Genomic DNA, 18970 nt, shown 5'->3' with positions numbered 1-18970 from the left:
GATAAAAAGAAGAAATCTAATCAAAAAAGACCTTTGTTTCTGGACAAAATAAGGATTGTCTTGATTCTATATTAAAGTGTACCTACCATTTCAAACAACAATGACAAGAAGGTAGAATATTACTTAGAATTCAATATACTATATTTTTCAGACTATTAGATGCACCTGGCGATAAGGCACCTCCCCCCAGGTTTAGACACCAGAAAATTATAAAATATTTTTTTACTCATTAACCCATAGGATACCAACACCAATGACATGTACTGCGCTACAGGACGTGACTTAAGTCCCAGCACAATATATGTACGGCGCTCTGATCGGGCAGGTGCAGGAGCAGGGGTCCAGCTGTTCCTGTGCCGCTTCTGTATATGCCAGCATCCGTGAATAAAACTTATTAACCCCTTGCATGTCACAGTCAACGCTTACCACGGCCCGCTTACCAAGGGTTTGTAAAGGGTATGCGCTGTGGTAACAGCCCGATACCTGCCTCCTATGGAAGCCTTTGAGATCCAGCCCCCAGGCTGGGTCTCATATGTAGGCTATCAGTATATTACAGGATGTATTGTAATGCATTGTAAAGGGGATCAGACCCCTAAAAGTTCGGACAAAAATAAAAGTAAAAAAATGCCACCTTCCCATAATAAAGACATGCAAAATTTTATAAATTGTAAGAAAAACAGACATTTTAGGTATCGCTGAGTCCATACTGATTGGTTCTATAAAAATATCACATGGTCTACCACGTCAGGTGAACATGCAAACATTTTTTTTTAAATCTGTGAAAAAACAGCCATTTTTTGATCAACTTGTCTGACAAAAAATATATTACCAGGCGACTAAAGAGTCCTATGTACCCCAAAGTGGTAACATTCAAACCGTCACCTCATCCCTAAAAAACACGCCCCTACATAAGAAAATTGCCCGAAAAGTGAAAAAAATATCACTTTCAGAAAATGTCAACACAAAAACAAGATTTTTTTTTCCTTTTCAAAAATGCTTTTAATGTGTTAAACATAACAAAAATAAAAAAATAAACATATTAGGTATCATATAAACATAAAAGCATAGAAACATAGAATGTGTCGGCAGATAAGAACTATTTGGCCCATCTAGTCTGCCCAATATACTAAATACTATGAATAGCCCTTGTCCCTATCTTATATGAAGGATGGCCTTATGCCTATCCCATGCATGCTTGAACTCCTTCACTGTATTTGCAGCTACCACTTCTGCAGGACTGCTATTCCATGCATCCACTACTCTCTCAGTAAAGTAATACTTCCTGATATACTTTTAAACCTTTGCCCCTCTAATTTAAAACTATGTCCTCTTGTAGCAGTTTTTTTTCTTTTAAATATTCTCTCCTCTTTTACCTTGTTGTTTCTCTTTATGTATTTAAAAGTTTCTATCATATCCCCTCTGTCTCGTCTTTCTTCCAAGCTATACATGTTAAGGTCCTTTAATCTTTCATGGTAAGTTTTATCCTGCAATCCATGTACTAGTTTAGTAGCTCTTCTCTGAACTCTCTCCAAAGTATCAATTTCCTTCTGGAGATATGGTCTCCAATACTGTGCACAATACTCCAAATGAGGTCTCACTAGTGCTCTGTAGAGCGGCATGAGCACCTCCCTCTTTCTACTGGTAATGCCTCTCCCTATACACCCAAGCATTCTGCTAGCATTTTCTGCTGCTCTATAATATTGTTTGCCTACCTTTAAGTCTTCTGAAATAATGACCCCTAAATCCCTTTCCTCAGATACTGAGGTTAGGACTGTATCACTGGTTTTATATTCTGCTCTTGGGTTTTTACGCCCCAGGTGCATTATCTTGCACTTATCAACATAAAATTTTAGTTGCCAGATTTTTGACCATTCCTCTAGTTTTCCTAAATTCTTTTCCTTTTGGTGTATCCCTCCAGGAACATCAACCCTGTTACAAATCTTTGTGTCATCAGCAAAAAGACACACCTTACCATCGAGGCCTTCTGCAATTTCACAGTGTATTTGCAGATGGCAGACCCTGATTGTGGACTATAAGAAACAGGCACTTTTAAGCAATATTTTTTCTTATAGTCCAAAACTAATACTTTTGCGTCTGTAATTTAGGTATGTAAACCAGTATCACAAAAGTGGTTCCTTAGACTGCTATTCTTCCCAAGACACTGCTTCAACTACGATATATTTTTTCCTATAAAAAATCTGTAGATACCAGGAATACATCCATATGGATTCTTAGTAAAAGGAAAAGACTTAGAAGATTTACACATAATGTTATATGAAGTTAGAGGACTTGGTCGTTCTATCCAAGAAACAAAATATACAAAATTATTTGGGAAATTCATAGTTCTAAGTAAGATCTATTTGCTTTCATTTATCTGAAATATTAGGCACATTTTAACTAAAATATTTATAATAAACTGAAAATTATTATTTTTTACTTAAAGTGAAGACATACCTGAAACTGTTATTATAGATGTTGAGCCTGATATCCTATCAATTGTTGTGCTTGAAGCTGATAAATTGGGCTCTTTAGTTGTAGAACCTAAAGTTGAAACAGCTGTTGATTTTGAAGTTTGTGCAGAAGGGATGACAGTAGTGATATCAGGAATTGCTGAGATTTTAGTTGATTCAGAATCAGTTGAAGTTCTTGTTGTAGAAAGTGTGAATATAGACTCTGTAGATTCTGATGTTTCACTAACTGTTGTAGGAAATGTTTTTCTTATAGTTGTTTCTGTAGTGCTCTTTGAAGTTGCAGCAGTTAATGTCTGCGGACTCACAGTGGTTCTTGTTATTTGAGATGTTGAACCAGTAAACGTGGAATCAGTTGTTGTATCTAAAGTTGCATGAGTAGAATTTACTGTTGAAATATCTGATGTAGAGCCAACAGTTGTTTCTAATGAACTTGTTTTTGTTGTTTCTGACATGAAGCCTGTTGATGATGCTGGAATTATATCAGCTGTTGTTCCTTCAGTGAGCAGTGGTTTAGTAGGTATGGATTCTGTTTTTGCTGAAGAAATTGTGTCAGTTATTGGAGAACTTGTTTGCATAGAAGTTGAGAGGGTTGCAGAAACAGATGGACTCTCTGACAAAGTGCTAATAGTCGTTTCTGATGAAGTTGTTCTTGTAGTTTCGGCAGTAGAACTAGCTGTAGAAGCTGAGACTATGGGATATGTTGTGGTTAACATGCTGGAGGAAGTAGAAAACAAAATACTTGTAGGTTCTTTAGTGATAACAGGTAGGGTAACTATAGACTCTGTTTTCAGTGATGTAGAAGTTTCTGATGATGTTTCTATTGTGGTTTTCGGTGTTTCTTGTGTGGATCCAGTTGTTGATACCAAAACTATGGGAGTTGTCTTCAAGCTAATAGTTGTACTGCTTGTCAAAGTGGTTGTTTGTTCTTCAGTGTTAACTGGTTTGGTTACTGAAGACTCTGTTTTCACTGAAGTAGAAGTAATTATTTCTTCAGGTGTTGAGACAGTTGGTTTGCTTGAAGTTGCGAGAGTTGAAATAACAGAGCCAGAGCCAGTAGTTGCCCCAGATGAAGTTGAAGTAGTTGATGATAACGTTGTTGATGCTGAAGTTGTGGAAACTGTTGTGCCTAAGGTTTCAGTAGACGTAGGCCCTGATATTGTAGTTGTTTGCCCTTCAGTGATAGCAGATGTGGTTTCTGTAGACTCTGTTTTCAATGAAATAGGAGCACTTGTTCTTGGTGATGTTATTATTGTGGTTTTTAATGAGGAACCGGTTGTTGGTGCTGAACCTGTTGTTGTTACTCGTGAACTAACAGTTGCTGTAGAGCTGGAAGTCAAAATGGTTGTTGATTTTTCAGTAATAATATGTGTAGTTTCAGAAGACTCTGTTTGTACAGAGGTGGGAGTAGTTGCAGTTTGATGAGTTGAGGTAGATGTTTCTCTAGAAGTTGTATGAGCTGAAGAAATAGTTGAAACTTCTGGAATAGTGACAATAGTTATTCCCGATGAAATTGTTTTTGTAGTTTCTTGAGAGGAACTTGCTGATGGTGAAACCGATGTGTCTGTAGCTTTTGAGGTTATAGTTGAGGCAGACCCAGATGTTGTTGTTGCTGGTCCTTCTGTAACAGCAGGCGTGGTTACTGTATACTCTGTTTTCAATTAAGTAGGAGTAGTTGTTCTTGGTAATGTTGCTTTTGTGGTTTTTGATGAGCTAAGATATTTAACTATTGTAATGTATTGCTAAATTCCAATCATTAGTTATAATGTGTGCCTAAAGGTGTGTCCATAAGTTCAATATTAATGACCTATCTTTAGTATTGGTCATCAATATCTGATCGGTGGTGGTCTCACTTCTGGCACCACTGCAATCAGCTGTTTGAAGAGGCCACAGTGGTCTGGTAGGTACTGGGGCCTTCTCACAGCTTACCATGCACAATGCCATACATTGTACAGCAGCTTTGTATTGCAGTACAGGCTCATTCACTTGAATGGGACAAGGCTGTCCTCAGCCATATGACTGATGAACAGCTTATTACTATTATACAAAGAGGCTGCAGCACTCACCGGAGCAACATGGCCTTTTAAAAGAAATGGTCAGTGGGGGTGCAAGCAGTCAGACCACACCAATCAGATATTGATGACCTAGGATAGGTCATAAATATTATACTCCCAGAAAACTCCTTTAAATATGTATACCTGCAGTTCTGCTAAAGTTTTTTCTTTCTTTCTAACTTTCTAAGCTGTAGCTAAGTATCTAACTGAACAATAAATAGCTGCCTTTTAAACTAGTGAATAGTATACTCTACGAATAACATTTGTACATTGACAAATAATATATATACTGTATATATATATATATATATATATATAGCAAGAAAAAGAGCGGCACTCCAAGAAATAAAGCGGTGAACCCTTTATTCACACCAGTGGTGCAACGTTTCGGCTCTGGTCACGAGCCTTCCTCAAGCCCAGGCTTGAGGAAGGCTCGTGACCAGAGCCGAAACGTTGCACCACTGGTGTGAATAAAGGGTTCACCGCTTTATTTCTTGGAGTGCCACTCTTTTTTCTTGCTACATTTAATAGGGAAACCAGTCCATTCCCTTTGGGACGTGCACCCGCATTTTTATTCTTGAGCCAGTGCCGCCATTTTTCTTCATATATATATATATATATATATATACAGTTGCAAGAAAAAGTATGTGAACCCTTTGGAATGATATGAATTTATGCACAAATTGGTCATAAAATGTGATCTGATCTTCATCTAAGGCCTCATGCACACGACCGTTGTGTGCATCCGTGTCCGTTGTTCCGTTTTCCGTGATTTTCTGCGGACCCATTGACTTTCAATGGGTCCGTTGAAAACTCGGAAAATGCTCCGTTTGTCATCCGCGTCCGTGATCCGTGTTTCCTGTCCATCAAAAAAATAGGACCTCATTCAAGTCAATGGGTCCGTGAAAAAACACTGAGGCACACAAGATTCTCATCCACGTCCGTGATCCATGTCCGTAGACTACTTTCGCACAGACGGATCCGCAGATCCTTCTGCATAACAGCTTTTCAGATCGGAGTTTTAACATCGTGAAAACTCTGATCCGACAGTATATTCTAACACAGAGGCGTTTCCATGGTGATGGGGACTCTTCAAGTTAGAATATACTAAGAACTGTGGACATAACTGCCCCCTGCTGCCTGGCACCACCCGATCTCTTACAGGGGGCTGTGATCCGCACAATTAATTGTGCGTATCATAGCCCCCTGTAAGAGATCGGGTGCTGCCAGGCAGTAGTGGACAGACCCCCTCCCTCCCCAGTTTTAAATTCATTGGTGGCCAGTGCAGCCCCCCTCCCTCCCAGTATTAAATTCATTGGTGGCCAGTGCGGCCCCCCTTCCTCCCTCCCCTGTATTAAATTCATTGGTAGCCAGTGCGGCCCCCCTCCCTCCCTCCCCTGTATTAAATTCATTGGTGGCCAGTGCGGCCCCTCCCCCCACTAATTAAATCACCCCCCCATCATTGGTGGCAGCGGATAGTTCCGATCGGAGTCCCAGTTTAATCGCTGGGGCTCCGATCGGTTACCATGGCAACCAGTATGCTACTGCAGTCCTGGCTGCCATGGTTACTTAGCAATTTTAGAAGCATTATACTTACCTGCGCTGTTTGTGACCGGCCGGGCGCTCCTCCTACTGTTAAGTGACAGGTCTGTGCTATAAGCAATGCGCCGCACAGACCTTTCACTTACCAGTAGGAGGAGCGCTCGGCCGGTCACAGACAGCGCAGGTAAGTATAATGCTTCTAAAATTGCTAAGTAACCATGGCAGCCAGGACTGCAGTAGCGTCCTGGTTGCCATAGTAACCGATCGGAGCCCCAGTGATTAAACTGGGACTCCGATCGGAACGCTCCGCTGCCACCAATTAAAGGGGGGTGATTTTAATTAGGGGGGGGAAGAGGGGAGGCCGCACTGGCCACCAATGAATTTAATACAGGGGAGGGAGGGAGGGGGGGCCGCACTGGCCACCAATGAATTTAATGCAGGGGAGGGAGGGAGGGGGGCCGCACTGGCCACCAATGAATTTAATACAGGGGAGGGAGGGAGAGGGGGCGCACTGGCCACCAATGAATTTAATACTGGGGAGGGAGGGGGCCGCACTGGCCACCAATGAATTTAATACTGGGGAGGGAGGGGGCCGCACTGGCCACCAATGAATTTAATACTGGGGAGGGGGGCCGCACTGGCTACCAATGAATTTAATACAGGGGAGGGAGGGGGGCCGCACTGGCCACCAATGAATTTAATGCTGCGGAGGGAGGGAGGGGGGTGGCCGCACTGGCCACCAATGAATTTAATACAGGGGAGGGAGGGGGGCCACACTGGCCACCAATGAATTAAATACTATGGAGGGTGGGAGGGGGGCCACACTGGCCACCAATGAATTTAAAACTGGGGAGGGAGGGGGGTCTGCCCCCCTGCTGCCTGGAAGCACCTGATCTCTTACAGGGGGCTATGATACGCACAATTAACCCCTCAGGTGCGGATTAATTGAGCGGATCACAGCCCCTTGTAAGAGATCGGGTGCTGCCAGGCAGCAGGGGGCAGTCATGTACACAGCTCTTAGTATATTCTAACTTGAAGCGTCCCCATCACTATGGGAACGCCTCTGTTCGGATCTTAGTTTTCACGATCTTACTCAAATCCGATGGTATATTCTAACATAGAGGCGTTCCCATGGTGATGGGGACGTTTCAAGTTAAAATATACCATCGGATTGGAGAAAACTCAGATAGGGACTCCTGACTTTACATTGAAAGACAATGGGGGACGGATACATTTGCAATTGCACTATATTGTGTCAACGTCAAACGGATCCGTCCCCATTGACTTGCATTGTAAGTCAGGACGGATCCGTTTGGCTCCGCACGGCCAGGCGCACACCAAAACTACTTTTTTTTTACTTTCCTTCATGTCTGGTGATCCTCCAAAAATCAAAGAAGACACACAGAAGAAAAAACTGACACGGATCACAGAACAACGGAACCCTGTTTTGCGGACCGTGAAAAAATACTGTCGTGTGCATGAGGCCTAAGTCACAACAATAGACAATCACAGTCTGCTTAATCTAATAACACACAAAGAATTAAACATAACCATGTTTTTATTGAACACACCATGTTAACATTCACAGTGCAGGTGGAAAAAGTATGTGAAACCTTGGATTTAATAACTGGTTGAACCTCCTTTGGCAGCAATAACTTCAACCAAACGTTTCCTGTAGTTGCAGATCAGACATGCACAACGGTCAGGAGTAATTCTTGACCATTCCTCTTTACAGAACTGTTTCAGTTCAGCAATCTTCTTGGGATGTCTGGTGTGAATTGCTTTCTTGAGGTCATGCCACAGCATCTCAATCGGGTTGAGGTCAGGACTCTGACTGGGCCACTCCAAGCATATTTTCTTCTGTTTAAGCCATTCTATTGTTGATTTTCTTCTATGGTTTGGGTCGTTGTCCTGTTGCAACACCCATTTTCTGTTGAGTTTCAGCTGGTGGACAGGTGGCCTTAAGTTCTCCTGCAAAATGTCTTGAAAAACTTGGGAATTCATTTCCCAGTTCATTCGATGATAACAATCCATCCAGGCCCTGACGCAGCAAATCAGCCCCAAACCATGATGCCCCCACCACCATACTTCACAGTTGGGATGAGGTTTTGATGTTGGTATGCTGTGCCTCTTTTTCTCCACACATAGTGTTGTGTGTTTCTTCCAAACAACTCAACTTTGGTTTCATCTGTCCACAGAATATTTTGCCAGTACTGTTGTGGAACATCCAGGTGCCCTTGTGCAAACTGTAAACATGCAGCAATGGGTTTTTTTGGACAGCAGTGGCTTCCTTTGTGGTATCCTCCCATGAAATCCATTCTTGTTTAGTTTTTTTTTTGTATCGTAGATTCGCTAACAGGGATGTTATCATATGCCAGAGACTTTTGTAATTCTTTAGCTGACACTCTAGGATTCTTCTTCACCTCATTGAGCAGTCTGCACTGTGCTCTTGCAGTCATCTTAAGAGGATGACCACTCCTAGGGAAAGTAGCAGCAGTGCTGAACTTTCTCCATTTATAGACAATTTGTCTTACCATGGACTGATGAACAGCAAGGCTTTTGGAGATATTTTTATAACCCTTTCCAGCTTTATGCAAGTCAACAATTCTTAATCATAGGTCTTCTAAGAGCTCTTTTGTGCAAGGCATCATTCATATCAGAACTGGTGTGCGTTTTTTATCGGGCAGGGCATCTGTAACCAACACCTCCAATCTCATCTCATTGATTGGACAGTTGGCTGACACTTCACTCCAATTAGCTCTTGGAAATGTCATTAGTCTAGGGGTTCACATACTTTTTCCACCTGCACTGTGAATGTTTACATGGTGTGTTCAATTAAAACACAGTAACATTTAATTATTTGTGTGTTATTAGTTTAAGCAGACTGTGATTGTCTATTGTTGTGACTTAGATGAATATCAGATCACATTTTATGACCAATTTGTGCAGAAATCTATATCATTCCAAAGGGTTCACATAATTTTTCTTGCAATTGCATATATATATATATATATATATATATATATATATATAGTGTAACTGAATGTATCTTGTTTGTTTGCTTTTATGAATAAAGCTGTTAAATCCTTGAATAAAGATTGTGTCTACAATATCAAATACAATATACAGTATAATGAAACAACAACAATGTACATTTTAAGTATTTAACATAGAGAAACACCTGTGTTGCCTTATTATGAATCTAATAAAGTAATTAAAGTATTGGACAACACACATTAGAAGAAATGTATACAAGACAAAACACAGAAAAATACTTTATTTAAGGTTAATGTAATTATTTTACATTACATATGTAGTAAATACATGCAATATACATATGTAGTAGGGCTGAGTTTGTTCTTTTGGCAACCATGAAGAGAAATAGTTCAGTGCCAAATTCAGCCCATTTATATCAGTACTATAATATATATATATATATATATATATATATATATATATATATATATTTATATTTTTTTTATTTATTTTTTTTACCATGCAAATAGTTTGTACAAACAATTGCAATTAAAACAGACAAGAAATGACAAAATTTGAGAATATATATATATATATATATATATATATATATATATATTTATTTATTATATACACTTGTATATATAAAACACAAATATATTACATCTAGATAGACACAGTATTACATATACAGAGAATATATAACATATACTGTATAATATAATTATATAATATCTATATAATTATATATTATATATACATGCACAGTTTGTTACAATGTATATATTATAGCAGCAGTGACAGCAAGGAAGACCTGCTAAACAGACACTAGATTTATAGTAATAAAAAGTTAAATGTTAACCATATCAGACTGATATATAATGGAATTATAGAGTTGCAGTTTTCATAATTTATTGTAATTATAAATGTAACAAATGAAAAAGAGACAGATGTTGAACATGCATTATAGCAGATATTGAAAATGAAAATACTTTTGATGTTATATATATAGCAGCTTTAAAATGTTACATTTAAATGCTTGTACTTTGTACTGTTTATTAGTAGGGTTTTAGAGTATTGTCCACAGGAACTACAATCAGATAAAATATAGATCATAAAATATGTACTTACCTGTTGCAGTTATGGTGCTTTTAGTTGTTGTAGATGGGATAACTGTAATAAATAATGGAAATCAGAGCTAGTTATAGTTGAGTAATTTTTTCAACAGTTCTAAACTTTTGCACAATAGTATAGCTGGCAAAGCAAGTGTTTGGGTTCTTGGAGATTGGGCAGTGCTAACAAGCTGCTGTGAGCATATTATACAGACCTGATCAAAAGTTTAAGACCACTTGAAAAATGGTAAAAAATCATATTTTACATTGATGGATCTTAACAAGTTTCCAAGTAGAGCTTCAAAATGCAACAAGAAGAAATGAGAGTGAGACAAAACATTTTTTGAGCATTCAATTAATTGAAAATAACGATTAAACTGATACAGGCTGATTTTCAGTTGATCAAAATTTTAGGACCACATGCCTTTAAAAGGCCAAATCTGTGCAAAGATGTGGATTCATTGTCATTTTCTGTCAGGTAGTCACACGTTGTGAGGGCAAAGGCAAAAAAAACTCTCCCTTTTTGAACGTGGTCGGGTTGTTGAACTGCATAAGCAGGTTCTCTCACAGCGCGCCATCGCTGCTGAGGTGGGACGCAGTAAGACAGTCATTTGGAAGTAAAAAAGTCAAGTGGAAGACCCAAAAAAAATGTCATCAGCACTGAGCCGGAGGATCCAATTGGCTGTCCGTCAAGGCAGCCCCATAACCATCAGACGGCATCTGAGACTGAAGGGCTTCAAAAAAAAAAACGTCTTCAAAGACCTCATCTCCTTGAACGCCACAGAACTGCTTGTTTGGACTTTGCAAGAGAGCACCAAACATGGGACATTCAAAGGTGGAAGAAAGTTTTATTCTCTGATGAGAAAGAATTTATCCTTGATGGTTTCCAACGTTACTGGTGTGACAAGCAGATCCCACCTGAGATGTTTTCAACGCGCCACAGTGGAGGGGGCACCATAATGGTCTGGGGTGATTTTTCCTTCAGTGGAACAATGGAGCTTCAGGAAGTGCAGGGGCGTCAAACGGCCGCTGGCTATGTACAGATGTTGCAGAGAGCATTCCCCATGACTGAGGGCCCTCGTCTGTGTGGTAACGACTGGGTTTTTCAACAGGACAATGATACAGTACACAATGCCCGCAGGACAAGTGACTTCTTCCAGGAGAATAACATCACTCTTTTAGCCCATCCTGTGTGTTCCCCTGATCTAAATCCAATTGAGAACCTTTGGGGATGGATGGCAAGGGAAGTTTACAAAAATGGACAACAGTTCCAGACAGTAGATGGCCTTCGTGCGGCCGTCTTCACCACTTGGACAAATGTTCCCACTCACCTCATGGAAACGCTTGCATCAAGCATGCCGAAACAAATTTTTGAAGTGATAAACAATAACGGCGGAGCTACTCATTACAGAGTTCATGTTTGGATGTTGGATTTCTGTTTTGGGGGGTTTAGTTTTTTTTTTGGAGGTGTGGTCCTTCTAAACTTTTGATCAGCTGAAAAACAGCCTGTTTCAGTTTATTCGTTGTTTTCATTAAACTGAATGCTCAAAAAATGGTTTGTCTCACTCCCATTTCTTCTTGTTGCATGTCGAAGCTCTACTTGGAACCTTGTTAAGATCCAGCCATGTTAAATATGTTTTTTGGCCAATTTTCAAGTGGTCTTAAACTTTTAATAAGGACTGTACATAGCAAAAGCAGTGAACTTCATCCTTTATTCTGTTTGGTTCTGTTTTGCCCCCACGGACAATAAATGGGAACAAAACTGCAGCGTCCAGTCATCCAGTATTGAGATACTATTACGTATCTCAATGCCGGAAAGGAAAAGCACAGATGTGAAAGTAGCCTAAGTAAAGGAGATAGTCGGAGTGGTTTGGGCAATTCATTAAAAGGTACATGCTTCTTACAAAATTTTGCACATTTGGCACTGTCTAACAGTCCAAAAACGAAATCTAAAGTACATAGGACTAGGTTTTAATTTCATTTCTTTTTACTTCACTTTCTAAATGTGCAGAGTGATGAGAAAAGTTGCAAATGTTGGTGCAAATTTGCAGTAAAATTTTGTTTTGTATAGTTATGGCCAAAACCTGCTTAGGGAATGTGGGAGGTTGTGGTGATATAGCTGGTTCAATATATTCATAATGTATTAGTAACAAAACTTAATAAATATAAAGATTCAATTGTGCTTACCTGTAGTAGCTGAAACAATTGGCAGTGCGGTGATTGTAGCTAATATTAGAGATAAGAAAATTTTGATTTGTAAGTTAGTTGAATTGGACATTAACTTTTATTATTATTGGCAGTTTGACTAAACTTAATCAAAATAAGGACATTGTGATTTAAATAATATTTATGGTTCCCAAAAAAATTGTTTGTCGTGTTTAATAGGAATCATCATTTAAAAAAAAAAAAAAAGAAAGTGTTGGTTTAACCCTTGCTTATAAATAGTAAAACTCTGAGGTTAAATCTATTTTTTGTCACAACACCAAATATTAAATGCTGAAATTTACTTCTATGTAACACATCTGTTAAATTAAATCTTTTAACCTTTGATTTAGCTAATAGATTATACATTTTAAAAGAATAAAACAACTTATTTTTGTATACTTAATTATATCCCCCTACCTGAAGATGGTGGATTTACAGTGAACACTGTAGGAGTTTCTTGGCTTGAGGTAGAGTCAGTTGATATAGCAGTAGTAGATATAGTTGAAGAAGTAGATGGTGTAGTAGATGTTGATGTGGGTGGTATAGTGGTGGAAGAGGTTTGAGTGGATTGAATAGTGGGGGTAGACGTAAGAGGAGTTGAAGATGGTGGATTTACAGTGAACACTGTAGGAGTTTCTTGACTTGAGGTAAAGTCAGTTAATTTAGCAGTAGTAGATAAAGTTGAAGAAGATGCAGACGTAGATGGTGTAGTAGTAGATGTTGATGTGGGTGGTATAATGGTGGAAGAGGTTTGAATGGATGAAATAGTGGAAGTAGATGTAGGAGGGGTTGAAGATGGTGTATTTACAGTGAACACTGTAGGAGTTTCTTGGCTTGAGGTAGAGTCAGTTAATTTAGCAGTAGTAGATATAGTTGAAGAAGTAGATGGTGTAGTAGATGTTGATGTGGGTGGTATAATGGTGGAAGAGGTTTGAGTGGATTTAATAGTGGGGGTAGACGTAAGAGGGGTTGAAGATGGTGGATTTACAGTGAACACTGTAGGAGTTTCTTGGCTTGAGGTAGAGTCAGTTAATATAGCAGTAGTCGATATAGTTAAAGAAGATGCAGATGTAGATTGTGTAGTAGTAGATGTTGATGTGGGTGGTATAATGGTAGAAGAGGTTTGAGTGGATGAAATAGTGGAAGTAGATGTAGGAGGGGTTGAAGATGGTGGATTTACAGTGAACACTGTAGGAGTTTCTTGGCTTGAGGTAGAGACAGTTAATATAGCAGTAGTCGATATAGTTGAAGAAGATGCAGATGTAGATTGTGTAGTAGTAGATGTTGATGTGGGTGGTATAATGGTAGAAGAGGTTTGAGTAGATGAAATAGTGGAAGTAGATGTAGGAGGGGTTGAAGATGGTGGATTTACAGTGAACACTGTAGGAGTTTCTTGGCTTGAGGTAGAGTCAGTTAATTTAGCAGTAGTAGATATAGTTGAAGAAGTAGATGGTGTAGTAGATGTTGATGTGGGTGGTATAATGGTGGAAGAGGTTTTAGTGGATTGAATAGTGGGGGTAGACGTAAGAGGGGTTGAAGATGGTGGATTTACAGTGAACACTGTAGGAGTTTCTTGGCTTGAGGTAGAGTCAGTTAATTTAGCAGTAGTAGATAAAGTTGAAGAAGATGCAGACGTAGATGGTGTAGTAGTAGATGTTGATGTGGGTAATATAATGGTGGAAGAGGTTTGAGTGGATGAAATAGTGGAAGTAGATGTAGGAGGGGTTGAAGATGGTGGATTTACAGTGAACACTGTAGGAGTTTCTTGACTTGAGGTAGAGTCAGTTAATTTAGCAGTAGTAGATATAGTTGAAGAAGTAGATGGTGTAGTAGATGTTGATGTGGGTGGTATAATGGTGGAAGAGGTTTGAGCGGATTGAATAGTGGGGGTAGACGTAAGAGGGGTTGAAGATGGTGGATTTACAGTGAACACTGTAGGAGTTTCTTGACTTGAGGTAGAGTCAGTTAATTTAGCAGTAGTAGATATAGTTGAAGAAGATGCAGACATAGATGGTGTAGTAGTAGATGTTGATGTGGGTGGTATAATGGTGGAAGAGGTTTGAGTGGATGAAATAGTGGAAGTAGATGTAGGAGGGGTTGAAGATGGTGGATTTACAGTGAACACTGTAGGAGTTTCTTGACTTGAGGTAGAGTCAGTTAATTTAGCAGTAGTAGATGCAGACGTAGATGGTGTAGTAGTAGATGTTGATGTGGGTGGTATAATGGTGGAAGAGGTTTGAGTGGATGAAATAGTGGGGGTAGATGTAGGAGAGGGTGATGCAGTTGAAGTTAAGGTTTCTATTGGCAGCTTAGATGTTGTTGAGGTTGGAGTAGACTGGATACTGATGGTAGATGTAGGTGTTGCTGAAGTAGTGCTGGTAGTTGTAGGAGAAGATGATATGGTTGCAGTAGAGGTTGCAGTGGGAGAGATATTTGTAGTAGAGGTTGGTGTAGACGGAACACTGGAGGTAGACGTAGATGTGGACTTGATAGTGGTGCTAGTGGTTAAGGTATGAGTTAATGAAGAAGTGCTGGAAGATGATGTGTCAGGAAGTATTGATGAGGTAAATCCTATGAATAGACAGAAACAATAATTGATCATTTGTACCACAAATATCTTTATAATGAATGAAAAGAGGGCATTAAAAGACCTAATACACTAATCATATCCTTAGTTCATTTTTGTTGTCTGGGACACATTCTTTGCTCATCTTTAAAGGCTACGTATACCTTTGGGGATATTTTTATGATTGCACTAGCTAAAGGACCCGGCTTTGCACGGATATATTTATTCTATTTTATTTAATGTTTGTGTGTTGCTAAAATATATCTACAGTATCCGCTATAACAGTGACATCTACAGTACCCGCCTACTTAACAAGAACTCCACAGCCCCCCACCCCTTAACACTGACCGCCCCACAGTGCCCTGTCTCCTTAAAATGGAATCTCCACAGCAGCCCACCCCATTAACTTTGACCTTTACAGCAGCCTTCCCCTTTAACAGTGAGTTTCACAGCACCCCACCCCCTTGATAGTGACCTCCACAGGGGCATGCCTTCTTAACAATAACTTCTACAGAACCCACCCCTTAACACTGAACATAGATTACAGTCCCCTTAACTGACCTCTACCATTCCTGGCCCCCTTAACAGAGACCTCCACAGCGACTGCTCCTTTAACAATGACTGCCATGGTACCCCGCTCCTTTAACAGTAACCTCCACTGTACCATGATCCTTTAACAGTAACCTCACAGTACCCCTCTGCCTTAACAGTAACCTCACAATACCCCGCTGCCCCTTTAATAGTGGCCTCCACAGTCCCCTCCTCCCTTAACAGTGACCTCCACAGCGGCCTGCCCCCTTAACAGTAACATCCACAGTGCCCTCCACTTTAACAGTGACCATTACAGCGGCTGTCCATTTATTAGTGACCTCCACAGTACCCCGTCTCGTTAACATTGATTTCCACAATAACCCGCCCCTTTAACAGTGACCTCCAAAGAGCTCCGTTCCCTTAAAATTTAACTTCTACAACACCCCACCCCCTTAACAGTAACCTCTACAGCACCCTGCCCCTTAACACTGACTCCATAGAGGAGTGACCCATTAACTGTGACCTCCACTGTTGCCTGCCCCCTTAAAAGAGACCTCCACAGTGCCCACTCCTTTAACATTGACCTCCACAGCATACCGCTCCCTTAACAGTGACCTCCACAGCGGCTGCCCCTTTATTAGTGACCTCCACAGTACCCCATCTCCTTAATAGTGATTTCCATAACACTCTGCCCCCTTAGCAGTGGCCTCTATAGCAATCTGCCCCTTAAAACTGACCTCCATAGCGGATTGTCCCCTTAACTATGACCTCCATAGTAGCCAGAGGTCAGGGTCAGGGATGTCCTTTTGAACAGCTAACTCTCATATAGCAGCACTGTGCTATCTAAGCATGAGCTGCAGGGAGAAAGTCACTCTCCCTCCCAACCCTTTCAGCTGACAGAAGTTGATCTTTACCTTCATTTTTAAAATACCCGTCGGCTGCGGAGTGGGAGGCAGCGTGACCTAACTGGGCCGGGGGACGTGACTTAGCTAGATTTTTAAGTAAGTCTTTTGATTGTGGCCTAAATGGCCACCCTACCTGCCCCCTTAACTGTGACCTCCACAGCATTCGGCTCCCTTAACAGTGTCATCCACAGCACCCTGCCCCTTTAAAGCTGACCTACAGCAGTGAAGAAAAATGGTTGGGTTGTTATAAAAAACCTAGTGTAAAACTGTGTGTATGTGGAGACTAAGGACCTGCGAGCTTCTATTGGCTGATAAGGGACATGTGACCGTGTGTATGGCAGTTGGGATATGAAGAGAATGACATGCAGGCTTCTATTGGCAAATGTAGGTCATGTGATGTCTCATATTTGCATTTTATGGTAATATCTCAGGAACAGTACATGCTAGAGAGCTAAGACCCGGTCTAAAACCTGTACCTGTGCGCCAAAGTTTGTGATTGTAAATGCGATATTGCGGATTCATTTGGTGGACATAAACACATACACACAGCTTTGTATATTAGATTTTACTCATTTTAGGCTGAACTCACTTTTTTCAATTAATCTTTCTTCAATTTTGTCAGAGTCAACTGTTTTTCTAGCTGTGTGAATTGCACTTTTTACTTTCACTTTGTGCAACCTTAACTCTAAATTACTAATAGGTCATAAACACTTATTTAAGCCACATTCTTATGAGTAACATAAGAATTGAGCTATAATGAGTGTTTATAAGATCAGAGATAAGAAGTCCGGCAGCTGAGCTACCTGACAGAACAGAGTGAAAATTCAGATCCTGCTACTAGGGAAACTCAAGTCTGTACAAAGACAGTGGTTCAACATTTTTAATAAAGACCAATTGAAAAAAATATTTTTAGCTCAAAATGAGTACAATGCAATAATTTAAAAAATGCCCCCAAAGGTGTATATAGCCTTTAACTTATATAACAAGAACATATTGAGTGGCACACAAAGCTTTAAAGTGGGTTTCTAAGACTTTTTAACTTCTATTCTCTATAATCAACTGACTGGTCACATGGCCTAAGCGCAGCTCAGCCCCATTCAAGTAAATAGGGTTGAGCTATGATACCAAGCACAGTCGCTGTACAATGTATGGTGCTTGGTAAGCTTACAAGAGCGCCATACCTTCGCAAATAGCTGATCAGCGGGGGTCCAGGGTGTCGGTATGTCAAAAGCTACAGCTCCATACAAACTAATAGTTCTATGTATGAATTTTAGTTATGGAATTATTGAAGAATTAAATACCAGATGTTGTTGTTGGCTTGCTGGTGCTTGTAGTTGATGCTGGTCCATCTAGGATAATAAATTATGTAATTAATTTCACTTCTGCTACATTTTAGAAATAAAAATATTCAGAGTTTAACAATAATCTTCATAACTGTATGAATGTAACAAGAAGGTGACCATGAAGTAAATTATTATTACAAAGAAAAATACAGTAAAACTTCTTTAGAAAACAACATGTTTGGGAAGACCAAACATTTATCCAGACCAGATTCCCTGTGGCAGTTTTATGGTTCCACCTTATATTATGCACATGAAGAACTTTTATGAGAAGATCACTCTCCTAGAAGAAAACTTATCGATGCAGTTTTGGGTGATTGTCTCAAAGAAATTTCACTCTACTTTTGAGTTTAGCAAATGCTACAGCAGCTTCAAAGGTTACATATGCACACTTCTACTTCAGTATACCAGTATGACATTAGAATATCTTCTGAAAGAACAACAATTAGATAAAAAGTTGATAATAAAATGATATGTATTTACCTGTTGTGGTTGTGGTGCTGGTTGTTGTTGATGGGATAACTACACAAAAGCAATTGTAACATAAATATACAACTCTGGATACTGCATTACATAGTCTCTTTAATGTGTTTTTTTTTTAAATATATATAATGATTTATACGTACTGTCCAAGAGAGGTGCATAACCATAGTATCAGATGCCTAGTTTTATGTCTCATTTTTATTCTAATGATTTAATATGCAATTACATTTTAATATTTATACAGCATATAATGAAAAATATTCAACAGCAGTAGAATTTGATACAAAATGTTGGTGTACTTTACAAAATTTTAGAGCTGTATACCTGAGGGTGTTGAAGCTGTTGAAGTAGAGGAGGCGGTGGTGGTTGTGGAGGTGGTAGTTGTAGATTTAACTAAAAAGATAAGCATGTCTCGATTATCAATTCACAACATTATAGTATACTTTTAAAAATAATATAATATAGCAGTCACTTAACAAATTTAAAATTTATAAATTGTATAGATTTAACCCCCCTTAATCAGTAAGTCAACCTATTGGTGGAGATGGCAAAGCAGACATTAATTTAACAAATATAATCCATAAAAAAATGAGCAATATTCAATTCCTTTTAAAAACATTCTATTTTTACAAAATATTATTAAACTACAAATCAGTTAATGATAACTGTAGGGAATCTATAAAGTCGTGCCATAAAACAATCACCATGTATAACTACATAGTGACAATAAGGATACCAAAGACCTTTAATTACCCACATATATTTCATGTACAAATGGTAATGTAGTA

At 39.4% G+C, this 18970-nt stretch overlaps 1 protein-coding gene across 1 annotated transcript in view; it reads right to left on the bottom strand.

The window, feature by feature from the left end:
• Positions 1 to 18970, bottom strand: part of LOC122935324 (IgGFc-binding protein-like) — a 142909-nt gene that overhangs the window by 14468 nt on the left and 109471 nt on the right. The window contains exons 54-57 of the mRNA XM_044291089.1: positions 17661 to 17708; positions 12775 to 14928; positions 12340 to 12378; positions 10172 to 10213 (exon numbers count right to left, since the gene is read on the bottom strand). Of these exons, the coding sequence (XP_044147024.1) occupies positions 10172 to 10213; positions 12340 to 12378; positions 12775 to 14928; positions 17661 to 17708 (2283 nt within the window). The remainder of the gene's footprint in view (positions 1 to 10171; positions 10214 to 12339; positions 12379 to 12774; positions 14929 to 17660; positions 17709 to 18970) is intronic.

The sequence above is a fragment of the Bufo gargarizans genome, chromosome 4 (genome assembly GCF_014858855.1).
Source record: "Bufo gargarizans isolate SCDJY-AF-19 chromosome 4, ASM1485885v1, whole genome shotgun sequence".
In the NCBI taxonomy this organism is placed as follows: Eukaryota; Metazoa; Chordata; class Amphibia; order Anura; family Bufonidae; genus Bufo; species Bufo gargarizans.
Note: the sequence above shows the minus strand (reverse complement) of the source record. Positions and strands in the feature narration are given on the sequence as shown.